Raw genomic sequence first — 19,816 nt, 5'->3', positions numbered from 1 at the left:
ACGTTGCTAAACAGAATAAAACAAAAATTCGCTTTGTCATGTACCGGACATTGGCCTTGCTGTGGGATAGCATCATAAACTGCCTGAAAGGCCTTATTCTTTTCAAAGGATTTTGTGCTGTCTTCGAGTGGTATTTTTCTCCACGTCAGAAATAAAATATTTTAGGATTGACCTGCCTCAGATTTTTGGTTTGTCTTGATTATTGGCCACTGCTTATATAAGTCTAATTGTGTGAAGAAGTTCCCAATGCTCTGCTTCATGAAGTACCCTTTAGGACTACCTCTTGTCTCTTCAGTTCTTCAATCAACTTTTTCCTGAAGTTCTCGCGTGGGGATCTGATACAAACAGCAGGCAGCTGCTGGCATCCAGCCCAGAGCCACCTCTTCCAGGCCCAGGACATCCTTAAAGCACCTCTGGCCAGCAACCTCAATCTGGCCAACACTTTTTTCAGCACCTACAGGTAAATCTCCATGGGCTTGAGCAGCACCTTCGCAAACCACAACCCAGAGTAAAGAAAAAATAGCCTTTCAAAGTTAGTAAGGTTATTGGTGGTGTTAAAATATCACCCGGTTAAAAAGCAAACAAACAGATAGTAGAAAAAAATGGCAAAATATGAACTGGTGCTATATAAAAACATATTTAAAGAACCAAATAACTTATGACTTTGTGCTCAACTTTAATAATAATTAGGGAAGTGTACATTACAATTACAAGATATCTGTATCTTTATATATCTGTATCTATATGTTGCAGAATGACAGAAAAAATGATATTTTTAAGCATTGGGGAGACTGTGGAACAACTGAACCTCCAAATAATGCTAGTGGGAATGCAAATGGATATAATGTTTGGAAAACTATTAGGCAGCATAAATTGAAGCTGCACATATTTATACTCCATAAACCAACACTTCTGCCCCAAGTACTAACAGGCAGAAATACATGAATGCATTCATGAAGACATATGCACAAGATTGAATTTTGTAATAGCCACACATGGAAGTACCCTATATGTATATCAATAGTAGAAAGGATATATTAATTTTGGTGTACTTACTATACAGCAGTGGAGATGAAGGAATTATTTACATAATCATTACAGTCATCATCATGAATAAAAATCACCAACATAATATTTAACACAAATGTAGTGTTCATTGGAAGACTAGACCTAACAAAATATGCACTGTATAATTTCTATTATAGAAAATTCAAAAACAGACACGATTAATCTACAGTGTTAAAAGTGAAGATGTAGTTAATTTGAGGTTAGTGACTAGGAAAGGGCATGAGAAGAGATAGTGCAGTACTGTTAATGTTCTATCTGAGGATTTAGAGGCAAGTAATACAAGTATGTTCACTTTGTAAAAATTCGTGAAGCTGTACGCCTACATTTTGTGCACACTTTCTGTGTGTAAATTAGACTTCAATATAAAGGTTACTAAAAACGAATAAAAGTAGTACTAGTCTTCAAGCAAGCAAAGCTTCATTCCAATATCAAAACATTCTATTTACCCATCAGTACACAGAGCGTATTAGTTTGCTAGGGCTGCCACAAATAAGTACCATGAACTTGGTGACTTAAACATGGAGATTTATTTCCTCACAGTTCTAGAGGCTAGAAGTCCAAGATCAAGGTGTGGGCAAAATTGGTTTCATTCTGAGTTCTCTTTTTGGCTTGCGGATGATCATCTTATCCTGACGTCTTTACACGTTCTTTTTCTGTGTGTATCTGTATTCTAATCTCTTTTTATAAGGATGCAAGTCATATTGGATTAGGGCACAGCTCACCCACTAGCCCTTATTTTACTTAAATGTTCTCTTTCGATATCATATCTTTCGATATCATATCTCCAACAGTCACGCTCTGTGGGGCTTGGAGCTAGAACTTCAGTATATGAATTTTGGAGAGTGAGGGAAGAGGCACAATCCAGTCCATAACACAGATTAAGAAATGTAAAATGCTAATAGAATTTTGACACAAAGTTTGTGACACTGGTAGGAGAGAAACTGTATCAGAAAAGTTAAATTAAATTGAAAGTAACATGGTAAACCTAAGGCAATGTGAGAATCGATGGCAGACATGAATGTTATCGTATGGATTTTCCAATGTCAGAAGGAAAATGCTGAGACTGAAACATAAGGCAGAGAAGCACCAGACAGTTGTGAGTTCCCATTTTAAATTTGCATTGTGCCAAATGTCATATCTCTAGAGAAATTATTCAGTGAGGAAAAAAATCTAACAGAGTAATTGCTTCATCTTTGCATATCTGTGAAATCCCTTAGGGAAATAAAGTCATCATACAAATATTATAAATTATTCCTGTATTTGTCACTAGAAAAGCCATTGATATTCTTTGTAAGGACAGCTCTTCCCTTATTCATAGGTAAGTTTCTGCATGTTTTTAATCCTGGAACTCTACTTGCTATACAATAGTATGTATTATCAGAGTTAGATATATGATTGTGATGATTAAATGACTAGGTAGAAAGAAAAATGCCAATTACCAGAAAAATGTAGACAGTATTTAAGGCTTTTATTTGTTAACGTTTTGATTAATGAGGATGGAAGTTAATGGCATAAAAATATAAGAGTCATGCTCTAGGATCTTTCACTCAATATAAATGATAGCTAATATTTATTAAGGGTTTACCACACATTGGGCACAGTGCTATGCATATTACATACTCCATTTTGTGAAGTCCTAAAAATAGCACTTTTGTGTTTGTTAATTTCATCTGTAATAGAAAGAAACTATAGCCCAGAATTATTAAGAAACATGACGCAGACTACTCAGATCAGAAGTCCTGACATCACAGTGTGAACTCAACCAGTCGACTCCAAAGCACATGTTTCTACCAGGACAGTATGCCTTATGGTTCGTAGTGGAATTTCCTTCTGTACTAACCATGAGAGAAATATGCTATTATCCATACCTATTACAGGCAGAGTGTCATAGAATTGGTTTGAGGGTTGAACGTGTTAAAACTTATAAAATAGATTAGTGTTTGGCTTATAAGCAACACCATGTAAGTGCCGGTTAAATTAGTGGTAAAACTAAAACACAGAATAAGGAACATGTCAAAAGAATAGAACAGCATTTCAGAAATATCTAACCCCAGTTCCTGTGAATTGATTTTATGCTAAGGCTATTGTAGTTTTATCAAGGCATTCATCTTTCTGTTTGGTCTAGTCCTAAAACTTAAGAATGTCAACCGGATGTGTGCATTTGTCAAACACACAAAGTTGGGTACTTTAAATATGTGAATTTCACTGTATATAAATTATTGCAAAAAAAATTAAACAAAGAAACAAAGGTGAAATCTGACAGGAGCTTGATATATAAAAATGAATGAGGGTACATCACTACTAGGATTGAATAGAGGTAGACACAGCTTTTACTCGATGTTGTATAAATCACAAATAAAATCTTTGTTTCAGATATTCAAAAATAACCTCCTATAAGATGTTCTTATGAATATAGATGATTTTTATATAGAAAAATAGAATGTACATTTCATTAATATCAGTGTTAACAGTTTTTGTTGTTGTTGTACGTAACAGAACACAGCTCTGGTTATGCTAAGCAAAACCGGGACATTCTGAAAGGATGTTAGGGCTCCTAAATCAATGTGCAGTTAAAAGACCAGGCTTACAGAACAGATAGCAACCTAGGCAGGTGTGGAGGCTGAGCAGATCAAACCACACAGAACCAGTGTTTCTTTGCAACATCAGCCTGATCTTCAAACTTCACTGTAATCAATTAGATGAGAAAATATTTTTTTGTCAACCTTGAGTCATGAACTCACTTAAGACAAGCAGGGACTAACATCTGACCCCTGCCTACTCCTTTATGGGTTTTTTTTTTTTTTTTTTTTTTTTGAGACAGCGTCTGGCTCTGTCGTCCAGGCTGGAGTGTGGTGGCACCATCTTGGCTCACTGCAAGCTCCACCTCCCGGGTTCACCCCATTCTCCTGCCTCAGCCTCCTGAATAGCTGGGACTACAGGCGCCTGCCACCACGCTTGTCCTGACTACTCCTTTCTAAACAGAGAATCTGGTCTCTCAGTGGAAACTAGAAGTGGAAGATCAAGAGGAGAGAATTTCCATGAGTCTTAACTCCACAGAATGGAAAATTTCCTCCAAAAAATTCAAAGAGAGTGTTAATGGCTGGAGAACTTAATAGCTCAACCCTCAAAATGCAAATATGTAGAGACTTTTCAAAATAAGGGGAAAAAAATCATGCCCTGCCTGGAAAATCCCTATTGCACTGAGCCTGGAGGAATAAGAAAGCAACAAATGAGCCCAACCTGTTTGCTCAGGCTTCTCCAGGAGGGAATCGGATTGGTGAAAACTATTCACAAAGAACAAGATCCTTGGGCAAATATTGCTTGTCCTTTTCTCTCTTTAAGTGCATTCTCTGCCCAGTATTATAATCAGGAAAAAAAAATTGCTTAGTTCTAAATGTTGTATTTTGGGGCAAGTCCACTTATAAAGTACATTTCTCAAATAAAAGGAGAGGCAGAATAAGGGGAGGAGAAATGAGAGAAGAAGAATAGAAAAACAGAAGCTGAATTTGAAGAGAATGAAAAGAAAGAAAATGGAAAGAAAACAAGAAAAATAAAGGGCAGTATCACAAAACGTAGAGAGCTGCTTTGAATATCCCTAGTTTAGTTTACCTGAAACAAAGTTCAGTAGAAATAGAATGAGGAAAACTGCTGAAAAGAGGGGAAGTTTTTGGTAAAAGATCATTACTGTAATGGTAATACTCACGTTGCTATTGTATTGTAATCCAATATATACGTAAAGTTCCTTTCTTCCACTGAAGGAAATTATGAGAAGAAACTGCACATTGGTGACTGAGTTCATTCTCCTGGGACTGACCAATCGCCAGGAATTACAGATTCTCCTCTTCACGCTGTTTCTGGCCATTTACATGGTCACGGTGGCAGGGAATCTTGGCATGACTGTCCTCATCCAGGCCAACGCCCGGCTCCACACGCCCATGTACTTTTTCCTGAGCCACTTATCCTTCGTGGATCTGTGCTTCTCTTCCAATGTGACTCCAAAGATGCTGGAGATTTTCCTTTCAGAGAAAAAAAGCATTTCCTATCCTGCCTGTCTTGTGCAATGCTACCTTTTTATCGCCTTGGTCCATGTTGAGATCTACATCCTGGCTGTGATGGCCTTTGACTGGTACGTGGCCATCTGCAACCCTTTGCTTTATGGCAGCAAAATGTCCAAGACTGTGTGCTCCTTCCTCATCACAGTGCCTTATGTGTATGGAGCGCTCACTGGCCTGATGGAGACTATGTGGACCTACAACCTAGCCTTCTGTGGCCCCAACGAAATTAATCACTTCTACTGTGCGGACCCACCACTGATTAAGCTGGCTTGTTCTGACACCTACAACAAGGAGTTGTCAATGTTTGTTGTGGCTGGCTGGAATCTTTCTTTTTCTCTCTTCATCATATTTATTTCCTACCTTTATATTTTCCCTGCTATTTTAAAGATTCACTCTACAGAGGCAAGCAAAAAGCTTTTTCTACCTGTGGCTCCCATCTGACAGCTGTCACTGTATTCTATGCAACCCTTTTCTTCATGTATCTCAGACCCCCCTCAAAGGAATCTGTTGAACAAGGTAAAATGGTAGCTGTATTTTATACTACAGTAATCCCTATGCTGAACCCTATAATTTATAGCCTTAGAAATAAAAATGTAAAAGAAGCATTAATCAAAGAGCTGTCAAGGAAGAAATACTTTTCTTAAAAATCAGTATTCTTTCAGCTCATATTTCTAAAGCCCTTCCTAGACTTTTTTCTTTAGCTGAGAAATATAGTGCATCAATGGAGAACATTGCAGTTTTAAAAACTTTATTTATTTTTATTTTATTATTATATTTTGAGATGGAGTTTCTGTCTGTCTCTAGGCTGGAGTGCAGTGGTGCGATCTCAGCTCACTGCAACCTCTGCCTTCTGGGTTCAAGCAATTCTCCTGCCTTAGCCTCCCGAGTAGCTGGGACGACGCCCGACTCATTTTTTGTATTTTAGTAGAGACAGGGTTTCACCATGTTGGCCAGGATGGTGTCTATCTCCTGACCTTGTGATCTGCCCACCTTGGCCTCACAAAGTGCTGGGATTACAGGCATGAAACATCGTGCCCTGTCTAAAAACTTTATTTTCTAAAATTCAAATACATACAATTTTGTTCACAAAAGTTTTTATGTTTTAAGTTGTCATTCATCTTGTTCAGCAGTTATTTTAAGTTCTTTGTCTTCTGTGCACAGAATGGCTTTGTACTTCCATGCCCTTAGGTTTAGGTAAGATCATGTGGCTATTTCTGGAAGATGAGATTAAAATTCACACATGTCACTTCTCAGTTGAATACTTAATTGATTGTTAGAGCATTTTTGAGTGGATCTGTTGTTTTTATTTTTTCCATGGTGACCAGCAAGACTTAATATAGTGGCTGCCCAGTCAGGAGACATGGAACACTGTTCTCATCCGACTCACAATGGTAATACAAAATGGCTGATAAATAATGTTTTCATAAGCTGCTATGATATGTGGAGTTTGCTTGTTTCCCTAGCACAAAATAGCCTATTCGGATTGATGCCATATTAATTATACAAATTCACACAGGCTGAATTATATAACATAGAAAGAGAACATCACAAACCTTGAAGAAATCACATTTGAGATTTTGTTTTGTGTTCTTGTAGTCATTTTTAATGCTTTTACATACCCATGTGTGTTCAGTTAAAATTATTTCTTATAATTACCATTTGAACCTACTCATGATTAATGTATATAATTTTAAATGTCAAATAATACTACAAGCCATATATAAACTCCTGTCTCACTTCTACCTTACCACTTACTCCCCATAGATAATACTTTCTTGTTCTTTCCTTTGGAAATTAACCCATTTTAAATTATATGCTTGTATTCCTCTGTACTGATTTTTCAAATATGCACATAATTTATTGACATCTGTTTATTAAAGATAAGGTGCCATCATTCTTTCACCAATCACTTCATTCTTACCTTACAATGATCACTTCTTTCTCTTCATTGTCACAGTAGGATCACATTTGAATTTTTGGCTTAATCAGTATTTACTGCTAAAATTACTATGAATGCATCATTAATAATACCTGAGGTATTACTATAATACTTTGAGCATCACTAACAGTAGTATTAATTATTAATAATATGAGTACTACTAGGATTGTAATTCTCTTCTTGCACAATTATTGGATTTTCATAAAGTTGACAATGGCCTCCAGTTTTGCTCTTCTTTTTGTATAATAGCTACTTTTCCCCAAACTGTCACTAAACTATAAAGCACCTTTATAGGGTCAAACACAATAGATGATCTATAATTTCCACATTTTTTTTTCTCAGACATTCTCTGTCCTCTCATTGGATTCTGCTCTGTTTGCAGAGCCGTTATATGAAGATAATGATTCCAATCATTGGTTTAAGGCATTTCATTCATTCAACTTGATTACATGACAATATGCAACAAACTGGAGATTCAACAAAAATAAGACAGAAAAAATCTTAAAGAGAGTTTTATGGAACAGTTAATGAACTTTTCTACTATTATCATGAGTGGCACAAGGTCAGAGATAACTAGGTCCATGCATGTTTGTATTCTGCAATGTCAGAATTTTCTTGATGCTATTTCAATCATAAAATCCATGAGCTACATGGGGTTCCCAAGGAGGCAATTCTCCTTAAAACTTCCTGTTCACTCGGTAGTCAGAGCCATGGGCAAACAGGCTCAAGTCATTCAACAAGTAAGTCAGTATTGCAGTCCATGAATTACAGTATATTTAATCAGTCTATAAATGTACTAGATTACACATTGTACAACAAACAAAGTAACATTTATCATAAAAAATAAAGGGATTGGAAGTGGGCTAAGGAATCAGTCCAGTGAGAGTGACATGAACAAAAAGAATAGCCTACCCAGGCCCTGGTGGTCCATCAATAACCTTGTAAAGAAGAGTTTTCGAAGTGGGCAAAGCCTTCAGTGGCAAATGCAGGATGCTTATCTCAAGTGATAACAAGATGGTGTGTCTTTTAAGGTGGCTGTTTCAAGCTGCTGAAATCCTGCTCTTTTATGGCCACAGAGTCCTCTAGTAAGAACTAATAGTGGAAGAGTGACTTTGTTATGTCCTTATCTGGTTGGATGCAGTCTTTCTTGATTAGGCAAAACATCTGGCCCTTGTTGGCATGATGCCTTTAAAAATGTAAGATGAAGTCATTTTCTAAGATGGAGTAACTTATATCAAGGGGGCTCTATACTACTATTCAGCCCCAGGTTCCCTTCTACACTTCCCTTTACCCTTACCATTTCAGCCTTAGCTGAAGGGCTGGGTGCAGTGGCTCACGTCTGTAATCCCAGCACTTTGGAGGCTGAGGTGGGTGGATCACCTGAGGTCAGGAGTTCACCACTAGCCTGGCCAACATGGTAAAACCCCATTTCTACTAAAAATACAAAAATTAGCTGAGCATGCTGATGGGCACCTGTAATCCCAGCTATTTGGGAGGCTGAGGCAGGAGAATTGCTTGGACCCAGGAGACAGAGGTTGCAGTGAGCTGAGACCGCACTGTTGCACTCCAGCCTGGGCAACGAGAGCAAAATTCGACACTCTGCGGACTGTTGTGGGGTGGGGGGAGGGGGGAGGGATAGCATTAGGAGATATACCTAATGCTAAATGATGAGTTAATGGGTGCAGCATACCAACATGCCACATGTATACATATGTAACAAACCTGCACATTGTGCACATGTACCCTAAAACTTAAAGTATTATAATAGTAATAATAATAATAATAATAAAATTGCCAACCCCCCAAAAAATAGACTTAGCTGAAGAATTATCGCTTCCTGCAAGGTTTCTTTAACACATTCAGGATGCGTAGTGTCAACTGAGGAATGATGACATTCACAAATTTAGAAAGGTGTACTTTCTCATAAAGGGTTGTAGCCTGTAGGGTGACCATTCATTCTGACAGGCTGTGAAGCATATCCTCCAGCTAGAAGTTGGAAAGAGACACTTCAACAGTATGAAGAGTAAGACAGGGATTTATGCTGAATGGGATGACCAAATATATTACACATATATAATAATACATATTCAACAGGCTATAGAAAAAACTATGAATATTCACAAAGAAGAGACACAGGCATGAATAGTAGGCTAACGTAAGCAACATGCATCCAATGTCCCCTTTGGAGTGGGGACTCAACATTTAAATGTGTTTTGATTAGACTCTATCCACCAAAAGGTGAATCAGAGGACACCAAGGCCCTCTGTGCACAGCCTCTGTTGACTGGCAAGAGCCACTAGGTTATTGGTGGTCTCTTATCAGGAAGGAATGCTGGTCAATTGCTGTGTTGAAACCGCAAAAAGAGAAGTCCGGTGTCAGGTGGTTTGCTGATATCAGTGGTGGTGCGAGTCTCACAAGGGCAGGTTTCTGTTTAACCCTTATTGTAGAAAGCCTAACGGTGTTTAGCAAGGGAGGGGAGATAACAAGGCATGTCTGATCTCCCATCTGTCATGGCAGGAACTCAGATTTTAAGGTTTTTCTGAGGTTTCCTTGACCAGGAGGCAGTCTGTTTAATTGATTGGAGGATTAGGATTTTATTTTTATTTCTCACTGGGTACCACATTATGATTCACCCACAGAGTCACAATTCTATTATTGCATTCATAACATGGTTCTATAATTATATGCATGTACATCTGTTCCTTCCACTATTTTAGGAAGTTCTCAAAGGAAAGGACCACATCTTTTTGTTTTTATATTTTTACCACCTTAAGATAGTGTTCTATAAAGGGAGGATGCCCATGTTTTTTTTTTTTTGAAACTGTGAGAACAATCCCTTCCTCTTTCTACCTTTGTCTGTAATTATGGCCAATTACAGATTTCTCTCCATGATACTCGCTTCTCCCATCCTAGCATATATTCAAGGCAGAACAATAGATCATTTAGTTTAAGAAAACCATGTTAAAGTTCTTTATCATAAATGGCCCACTGAAAACCTATCAATGTGAATCATAACTGAGCAAGAATTGGAGAATGTAATTTCATTGGCACCAGACAGGAAAGATCACATACTATACCCTGTTTCTCATAGCAGAGAGACAGATAACAATAAATGCTGAACTACAGTAAAAGGTGTTAAGGGAAATATTTGTGAGGAATAAATCTTTGTAGCAATGCATTTTCCTTGATATGCAATCGTAATTATCCATAGCATTTGGAAAACAACTGACAATTTTTATCACCTTTATAAATGTTACTTTTGATCTTTATAGCAAGGTTATAATGGAAAAAATCAGCCACTGTGTAATAAAATTCTTTTAAAATGAACAGAATTAAACTAGGCTGTCTGGGACAGAGGCAAGGGAAGGGCTGAGTCATGATTTAAGGTACAGGAAACAAAAGGGACCTCATTGTTGCTCAGACAGAAAAGAGGTTTGGTGGGAATCAGACAACAGGTATATATTGAGACAACGAAATATCCAATCCTTGAAAAAGTACATTCTTGTGCATTACTTTTTCATAGCCAACCATCCTAAGATTTATGCCACCTGATAAGCTGATGATAAAACATTCTCTTCAAGTTGAAACAGAATGCTGTTGTGGAAAAATATTTGGCTTTGTAATTATTCAGAACTGAGCCTGAATCCTAGTTTTATTACTATTTTGTTAGCTGGGTAAACTTAGAGACGTTCCCTCTCCATATCAGTTTATTCAAATGCAAAACCCCATTTCATGGAGTTATTGTGAATATCAAATATTATTTTTAATATACATTTTCCTCAATTGCATTTTGAGGCAAGTATGCTGAGTTCCAGTGTGGACTCAATTTCACAAAAGTTTTTTAACATGGGAAACATGATAGAAACAATAAGTTAAATATGTTAGTTATTCATTTATTTAACATATGATTATTGTCCCTGTTAGTCACTTTCATCATTGGCAGTCACCAGTCTCTTCTACCTGTTTCATTGTTTCTTCATCAGTCTCTTCCTGTTTTATTGTTTCATCTATCTGTTTCTAAAACACTTCATGTTTTTTCCAGAAATTATTTGTACCTAGTATTAGTTGTTTACATATCTTAGGCAGCCCATCAAAATGCAAATCCCTTTAATGAAGAAATACTTTTAAAATATTTTTATTATTTAGGTTAAATAGTATTGAATTTTGTACTTAGTACATATTCTTGTGTGAACTTGATAAAGGACGAACAACGGAGGAAATATGGTAGTGCTCTTGAGATGGGAAGGACAATTACCTGAATTCAGATTTTATGAGAAGTTAAATGTCCTCAGACTATTTTAAATTTGTTTTTCAGTATTGTATAAAGTGCTACCCTAGTTGGATAACAGGTGATTGCTTGAGCTCTACTGAAGTATAAAATATAGATTTTTTTTCTAACATCTTGATTCAAGATAAAATAGTACAACCAATTAGTATTTCTTCCCTTGAGAATGTTCTCAACTGTGATTTCACTTCTAATTACCTCTTCTTACACATTTGGGGATTCTCCTGAGATATATGCTGATGCCAGTGATGTGGGTGTATATCTTCCAGCACTGGCCAGAATTTGACCTTTGGGGTCATGAAAAAGATACCCTTATTTTCACAGGTAAGAAAGGAAATGTTTTTGCATATTATTTTTCCACATCTAATAATGTCTGTATTCACTTTATTAAATTGTGTACATTTTAGATAGCAATGTGTTTAAATAGGTAGTTTTGAGGCAAGTTTGCACAGACAATGCATTTTCCATGAAAGAAAATCTGTAGGGAGCTTACTTAGCTTCATCTTTCACTTTTTTGATATTACCAGTGTTATGGAAACATCCTGGTAGAATTTCATAGTATGGCTATTTCAGCAGATGTTTTCACTGTTATTAGTTTCAAGTAATATTATTTTTGTGTTTTCCATTTGCCTAGTGTTTTGGTGCCTACTGTCACCAATCTTCACAAGAAAAAGGCAAGTTGAAAATAATTTAGGTCTACATAGCTTAATTAATCATATAAAATTTTTCTGACGTCTAAGTAAAATAAATGCTCAAACAGACTTTTTATTGTGACCGTTAAACATATGTGAAAGTGGTCCATTAGCTTCAGTATGTGGAGCTAACGAACTTGGGTGAGTAGATCTTAAATCCTCTTGGGTTCTTTTCCAATGCCCTATTTTTGTCTAGAGACCTAGTTTTTTACAAGCAATGCTTGTGCCTCAGTGAGACTTTAGTTTTCAGAATATTATTTTATTTTTTTCGACAAAATACTTGAAACATAAATCAGCCTGATTATAATCAAATCAGTCTGATTATAAGCAAATAACTAACTTGTGTCAAGGACCTTAAGCGGTAAGGTGATGAATGAAATTATCATGCTTATTTTTCTAGGCTGCACAAGTAGTCACAGAATCATTCTTGGGTCATTATCAAATTCATCATCATCAAAGTTATTGACTGCATTTGAATGTTTGTTTTGAGTGTTTCTTTCCTCTCAGCAGCAGTGGACAGATTTCTCATGGGCTCTATATCTGTATATTAGCTGTCTCTGATTGCCATTGTCCCGCAGTGCTAGAATTAAAATATGGTTAATGATAATGGTCTCCACTAAAAGTGCATGTCCAGATGACCAGTGAGACCTGAGCAAATTTGCAAAGCTCCTTAGAGACTAAGTCAGGACTAAAACCAAGACCCTGGATTGAAGAAGTTGCTCATCACCTGAGAGTTAAAAGAAGCCCTTCTGCCTTCCTTCTTGCCAATTTAGTTACAATTCACAGGCATTATTCCAGATTCTTGGCCCAGATTATTTCATATTCTTTACAGTTTTGGAACTGATACCTTGGCTGGCTGGCTTTCTTCTTCCTCATCCATCTCTTATCTTTGTTAGAGTGCCTGTCACTATCATCTGTAACTCAAAGAAAACTCTAACTCAAGATCCTCATTTATTCATATTTGTTTCCTGGGGCAGGATAAGGAGGCAATAATATTAGATAAATTGAATTTTACCATTTTGGAAACAATTTCTGTCAATTGGATCAATTTCTGTCAATTGGAAACAATTTCTGTCAATTCTAACCAGTCAATGGAACTGAAGGAAGAGATAGACCTTTCTGGGAAAGTAAAATATTATAGAAGGAGAGCACCGTTCTGAGAATTATAATATACGATTCCTCTTCTGATTCTTCTGCTTATGAGTTGTGAGCTGGGACCAGAATGTCAAATTTTCTGAGCCTGGTTCTGAGCCTGGTTAACTAAATTTATTTCCACTGTATTGTCCACTGCTCCACTTCTAGCATCCAGCAACGTGTCTGGAACTTGAAAAATGCTCAATAATTATTTGCTATAAGCATGCATGCATACACAAATGCATGGCTGACAATGTATTACAAAGTGAATTAGTGTTTTTTTAACTATAACATTTCACTTTAATGAGTTTAACAATTGTTGTAGGATCTCATACAATTTAATAGAAAATATGTGTCTGATATTCTTAGATTAGGCAAAAAATAAAGTGCTACTCGTATTGATTTCCTGAGCCTGCTCAAAAGAGATAAGTTTTTTCAGGTTCTGACAAGTTCTCCACTAATGACATTTGCTAATGTCTGAATTGCCCCATGGAAAAAAAATTAGATGTAAATTTCATTGTATGCAATTGTTAGTATACTGAAATTGTTTGTTAATGAAAATTTGGAGACGGAGTAACACATATGATATTTTAACTTAATTTGATATTTTATATATTTAAAATAATTTGTGATAAATTCAGTAAATGCATAATGTCTATATAAATTACAAGCTACAAAATATAATGAATACACATTAAACCACTCCCTAGAATTATAAGTAATTTCTGTCCATCATTTAAAGTAAAGGTACAATTTAATAACTTTCCCATTTAAGTAATCTATAATCCATTAAGCCAATAGTAAATACTAAAATAGCCCCTCTTTCCAACCCTGATCTGAAATGTCATCTTTGTTATATGCCACATCACCTATATACATATAGCCATTCCTGGACTTTCTATTCTGGAACATTAGTTAAAGTGTATTTTTTTTCCAATTTCATGTCAATAACACACTGTCCTGAATACTGGTTTTATAGTAAATCTTGATATCTAATAAGTAATTCTGCTTATTGCCTGAGAGATATTGACTCTTCCTATCATTTTATACTTCCATATAAATATTAGAATCAGCTATTCCACAAGAATTGTGCTTGAATTTTGATTGGAATTTATTTGACTCTATGGATAATTTAGGAAAGATTGATCTTTTTATGCTATTGAATCCTTCTCTTAGTGAACAAAGAATCTCTCTCCATTTTTAAGTTGGTTTTTTCTTTCTTTCTTTTTCTTTCTTTTCTTTCTTTCTTCTTTCTTTTCTTTCTTTCTTCTTTCTTTTCTTTCTTTCTTCTTTCTTTTCTTTCTTTCTTCTTTCTTTTCTTTCTTTCTTCTTTCTTTTCTTTCTTTCTGTCCTTCTTTTTTCTTTCTTTCTTTCTTTCTTCTTTCTTTCTTTCTTTCTTTCTTTCTTTCTTTCTTTCTTCCTTCCTTCCTTCTTTCTTTCCTTCCTTCCTTCCTTCCTTCCTTCCTTCCTTCCTTCCTTCGTTTCTTTCTTTCTTCCTTTCTTTCTTCTTTCTTTCTTTCTTTCTGAGATGAAATCTCACCTCTCTCTGCCACTCAGGCTGGAGTGCAGTGGCATGATCTCAGCTCACTACAACCTCTGCCTCCCGTTTTCAAGTGATTCTCCTGCCTCAGCCTCTGAGTAGCTGGGGTTACAAGTGCACACCTCCATACCTGTCTGATTTTTTGTATTTTTAGTAGAGACGGGGTTTCACCATGTTGGCCAGGCTGGTCTTGAACTCATGACCAGAAGTGATCAACCCGTCTTGGCCTCCCAAAGTGCTGGGATTATAGGCATAAGCCACCACATCCAGCCCATTTTTAAGGCTTTTTAATGTTGTGTGGCAATGGCATCAAAGTAGATCAGATAATTTATTCTGGGTATATTAGCACGGAGTAAGTATAGATTGAGAACCTGAAAACATTTTTTTAATCATCTTAGAGTGATTGAGTTAATTCCTTTTATCCTAATGACTAAACTATACATCAGGTTTAACACAATGGACGAATAGGAAATTCTTTGATATAGGACTTCTTTGTACAGCAATATAAAAGAGCATGTGAGCCAAGCAGGAGACTATAATGTTGGTTCTATGCAGCATGAATGCAGTAAAATAGCAAGAAATTAAAATATAGGAAAAAATTAAAACATAGATTGATACCTCAAAGATAATACATATGAAATTTCATATAGAATTGAGATAGTGATGTAGGAGCATAAATACACTTGTTTAACCCAACAGACAGGCTAAATTGTGATGTGCAAATTGGAAAAAATGCTTATAAACACATGATATCAATGTCTAAGACTCAAACGAAAGGCTTTATTTATATGAGTTCCCAAAAACTAACTTATAAAACAAAGAACCAGCATACACATCACAACAAAAAGCACTACTACCAAAAACAACAAAATATATAAATATACCTTTTTAGATTCAAGACAGTAAGTTGAACTTGGTGAGATATATAGTATATTAGCAGATCACCGAATGGGGATGTATGAGATAAGTGTCTGAGTGGGATTAGTCACTTCATCTCTCTAGGATTCAGCCTCTTAATCTTCAGAATGAAGAGCTTTGCCTGGGTTATCCTCAAAGTCCTTTCTACCTCTCCATGTAGCTTTGTATGTATATGAAAACAGGTCAGTAGAAGTTCTAAGCATTTCAAAATCTCTATTACAATTTAGTCTTTAACATGTAAGTTATCTAGATTTTTAAAAGAAATTTCCCAAAGCATAGGGATACTTTCATTTATAATTTTGCATTAAGCCTCCAACTTAATTGCACACTGTGATTACAAATTCAGCCTCAGTGGAAATCACTTGTTGCAAATGTTTAGAGTTGCTTCATAGTATAACTGTTCATCTTCAGTCACAGAACTGCTACTGAGATAACATAACTAAAGCCTTTTGGCTCTTTTTATACAGACATGATATTTAACTAGGGTTTTAGTAATTTTAAAAAAGTTTCTACTTCTCCTTAGATAATCAGTCCAATGCCTCTCATATGAGACAAAGAAATGTCCAGAAGAAACTATACTGAACTGACAGAATTTGTTCTCTTGGGTCTAACAAGCCGTCCAGAGCTGCGAGTTGCTTTCTTTGCACTGTTCCTTTTTGTCTACATGTCACTGTGGTAGGAAGTATGGGGATGATTATTTTAATCAAAGTTGATTCTCGACTTCACACTCCCATGTACTTTTTTCTCTCCAGTTTGTCCATTCTAGATCTATGTTTCTCCACAAATGTCACTCCCAAAATGCTAGAAAATTTCTCATCGGAGAAGAAGACCATTTCCTATGCAGGTTGTTTGATGCAGTGCTATGTTGTCATTGCCGTGGTCCTTACAGAGCACTGCATGTTGGCAGTCATGGCATATGACCGCTATATGGCCATCTGTAATCCATTGCTCTACAGTAGCAAAATGTCCCGAGGTGTTTGTGTCCACCTGGTCATTGTCCCTTATGTCTATGGCTTTCTTCTCAGTGTGATGGAAACCTTAAGGACCTACAACCTCTCCTGTGGTGCAAATGAAATCAAACATTTCTACTGTGCTGATCCTCCTCTTATCAAACTGGCATGCTCTGACACATACAGCAAGGAGCTGTCCATGTACATAGTAGCCGGCTACAGCAATGTCCAGTCCCTTCTGATCATTCTCACATCCTACGTGTTCATCCTCATCACTATCCTCAGAAGCCGTTCTGCAGAGGGAAGGAAAAAAGCTTTTTCCACATGTGGCTCCCACCTGACAGTTGTCACAATCTTCTATGGAACCCTCTTCTGCATGCATTTGAGATGCCCCACAGAGGAGTCCGTGGAGCAGGGGAAAATGGTGGCTATGTTTTACACCACAGTGATACCCATGCTGAACCCCATGATCTATGGCCTCAGGAACAAGGATGTGAAAGAGGCATTTAAAAAAGCAATAGGAAAACAAACATTGGGAAAATAAAAATGCTAAGCTATCATTAAAAATTTGTGAAGTAATGAGATATAATATCATTGGGTTAGATGTCACATTTTAGGCTAAATTTGCACAATTCATTTCTAATTTCCTGTTAGGTAGCTGACTGAGTTAAGCTTCCTGAAACTAGCGGGTTGAAATGGGAAGAGTAGAAGATTCCATTTAGGCTTGTGTGGTGGCTCATGCCTGTAATTCCCAGCACTTTGGGAAACTGAGGTGGGTGGACCACGAGGTCAAGAGATCGAGACCATCCTAGTCAACATGGTGAAGCCCCGTCTCTACTAAAAATACAAAAATTAGCCGGGTATGGTGGCAGTTGCCTGTAATCCCAGCTATTTGGGAGGCTGAGGCAGGAGAATCACTTGAACCCAGAAGGCGGAGGTTGCAGTGAGTCAATATGGTGCCACTGCACTCCAGCCTAACAACAGAGCAAGATGCCGTCCCCCCCCCCCAAAAAAAAAAGATGCCATTTAGGCAATTTATTCTCATTCCTGCTTGTAACAGCAAGTGTCACTTCTTGCAAGATATAGTGGTTTAAACAAAACTGAATTTTTGCCTTATTTTGTTTTGATAACAGTCATTCCACTAAAGTTATTTTGTAAATCATGATGTTTAGGTTTAGTTGTATTTAAATATCAACATGAGCAAAGAGGCTCACCCCAGTGCAAGTAAATTACTATATTCTTACTTTCCTTCCATTTCACTTATCATCATACGTGAAGGATTCTAATATGGCCTCAGCCAAATTACAATATTCCTTAATCTTTAGAGGTTGTTAGAGAAGGGTCAACACTGCTGATGTTAAATCAACAATCAGCAAGTGTGTGCTAAAATTTTCTTATTTAGTTTCTCCATTGATCAGCATTATATCTTACAATGTCTTTTTTTTTTGAGATGGGTGGGGTCTCCCTCTGTCACCCAGGCTGGAGTGCAGTGATGCGATCTTGGCTCACTGCAGCCTCCACCTGCCAGGCTCAAGCAATCCTTCCCCCTCAGCCTCCCAAGTAGCTGAGACCACAGGAGCATGCCACCACACCTGGCAAATTTTTGTGTATTTTTGGTAGAGACAGGATTTCAACACATTGCCCAGGCTGCTCTTGAACTTCAGAGCTCAAGCAGTCGGACTGCTTCTGCCTCAAAAAGTGGTTGGGATTACAGGCATGAGCCACCATACCTGGCCATCTTAAAATGTCTTAGCAGCAAAGGAAAATACACCATTATAATCTGTGTCAGAAGAGAGGACTTGTGGTCTTCATGGACCATTGTTCTAAGGGAATTTCTCATAAGTGTGAAGCCATGGTGTCAAAAAATTCCAATCCAGCCAGGCACAGTGGCTCATGCCTGTAATCCCAGCACTTTAGGAGGCTAAGGTGGAAGGATCACTTGAGCTCAGGAGTTCGAGGTTGGAGTGAGGTGTGACTATGCCACTCAGCCACTCACTTCAGCCTGAGCAACAAAGCAAGACCCTGTCTCTGAAAAAATAAAATAAAATAAAATCCAAGTATCAGGAAAGAGTTGGAATCAGATTACTTGGCTGTTTACCCAGCCATCTAAAGATTCTTCTCAGCCTGATGGATGATTTGAGGACCTAGAACTCTCCTTCTGTGGTGCTAATGAAAGCACATTATCCAACCATCTGAAAATTGGAAACAGACACAAAACTGTTAGGGGTCACCAGCTGAATTACTGTATAGCAAGAGAAGCAATACCTAGCAAAGATGTGCCAAAGATCCTAAGTACTGACCAAGCCTGATGGTGTTTCTTCTCACATCTAACCCTGCTTTAAAAGCTAAAGGAATGGATAAGGCAGTAATATAAATACAATGACTATCATCATTTTGTTATATTGATATTAACCAATAATATCTAACCATTAGTTCAATACAGACATCTTTGTATTGAAAACAATTTTGCCAGTAGAGGTACAATTTATCGTGTTAATTGTTATGCTTAGGAGAAAAGGGAATATGATCTTCAGAGACCTGTGAGCATTTATTAAAACCTCATTGACTGATGGCCCACACAGTCTTGTGTTCTAGACCATAATTCTATTGAGTCAATGTTAGTTAATGTTCCATGATCATATATAACTGAAAGAAAATTAAACTGTTTTACCTTCAACACACTCACACACACTTTTATGTGTGTGTGTGTTTTCCACAAAGCAATTCTCCAATTCTCTGTGGATATCAACTTTTCCTACAATTCAGTTCGGTTCTGACACTATCTACCTGGCATTTGCCTCAGATCACACAGGCTCAGCCCCACAACACTCCTTCACCTCCCATCCCCTAGCCACTTCAGATACTAATGGCAAGTCTGTGATCCAGTGTTGCAAGATAGCTCCAAAATGCTCTATGTTATTTGAAGAAAAAATAGAGTATAAAATTGGAAAAAAAAGTTGCCAGGCAGGGTGGCTCATGCCTATAATCCCAGCACTTTGGGGGGCCAAGGCAGGAGGATCACTGAATCTAGGAGTTTGAGATCAGCCTGTGCAATATAGTGAGATGTTGTCTGCACAAAAACAAACAAATAAATGCAACAAAACTTGTCAGGAGTGGTGTCACATGTCTGTAGTTGCAGCTACTTGGGAGGCTGGGGTGGGAGAATTCCATGAGACTGAGAGATTGAGGCTACAGTGAGCCTGTATTGTGCCTCTGCATTTCAGCCTGGGAAACA

General features: G+C 37.2%; 2 protein-coding genes across 2 annotated transcripts; both read left to right on the top strand.

Moving 5' to 3' along the window:
• Positions 1-4,832: 4,832 nt before the first annotated feature.
• On the top strand, positions 4,833-5,767 carry LOC116468175 (olfactory receptor 5M8-like). The gene is given in 2 exon segments (XM_032151779.1): positions 4,833-5,520; positions 5,523-5,767. Coding segments are annotated over 2 exon segments (933 nt in total).
• Positions 5,768-16,178: 10,411 nt separating this feature from the next.
• LOC116468174 (olfactory receptor 5M5-like) lies at positions 16,179-19,136 on the top strand. Its single transcript, XM_032151778.2, is given in 3 exon segments — positions 16,179-16,293; positions 16,296-17,095; positions 19,092-19,136. Coding segments are annotated over 3 exon segments (948 nt in total). The 5' UTR covers positions 16,179-16,190.
• Positions 19,137-19,816: the final 680 nt, after the last annotated feature.

This window comes from Hylobates moloch, unplaced genomic scaffold, assembly GCF_009828535.3.
Source record: "Hylobates moloch isolate HMO894 unplaced genomic scaffold, HMol_V3 SCAFFOLD_5, whole genome shotgun sequence".
In the NCBI taxonomy this organism is placed as follows: Eukaryota; Metazoa; Chordata; class Mammalia; order Primates; family Hylobatidae; genus Hylobates; species Hylobates moloch.
Note: the sequence above shows the minus strand (reverse complement) of the source record. Positions and strands in the feature narration are given on the sequence as shown.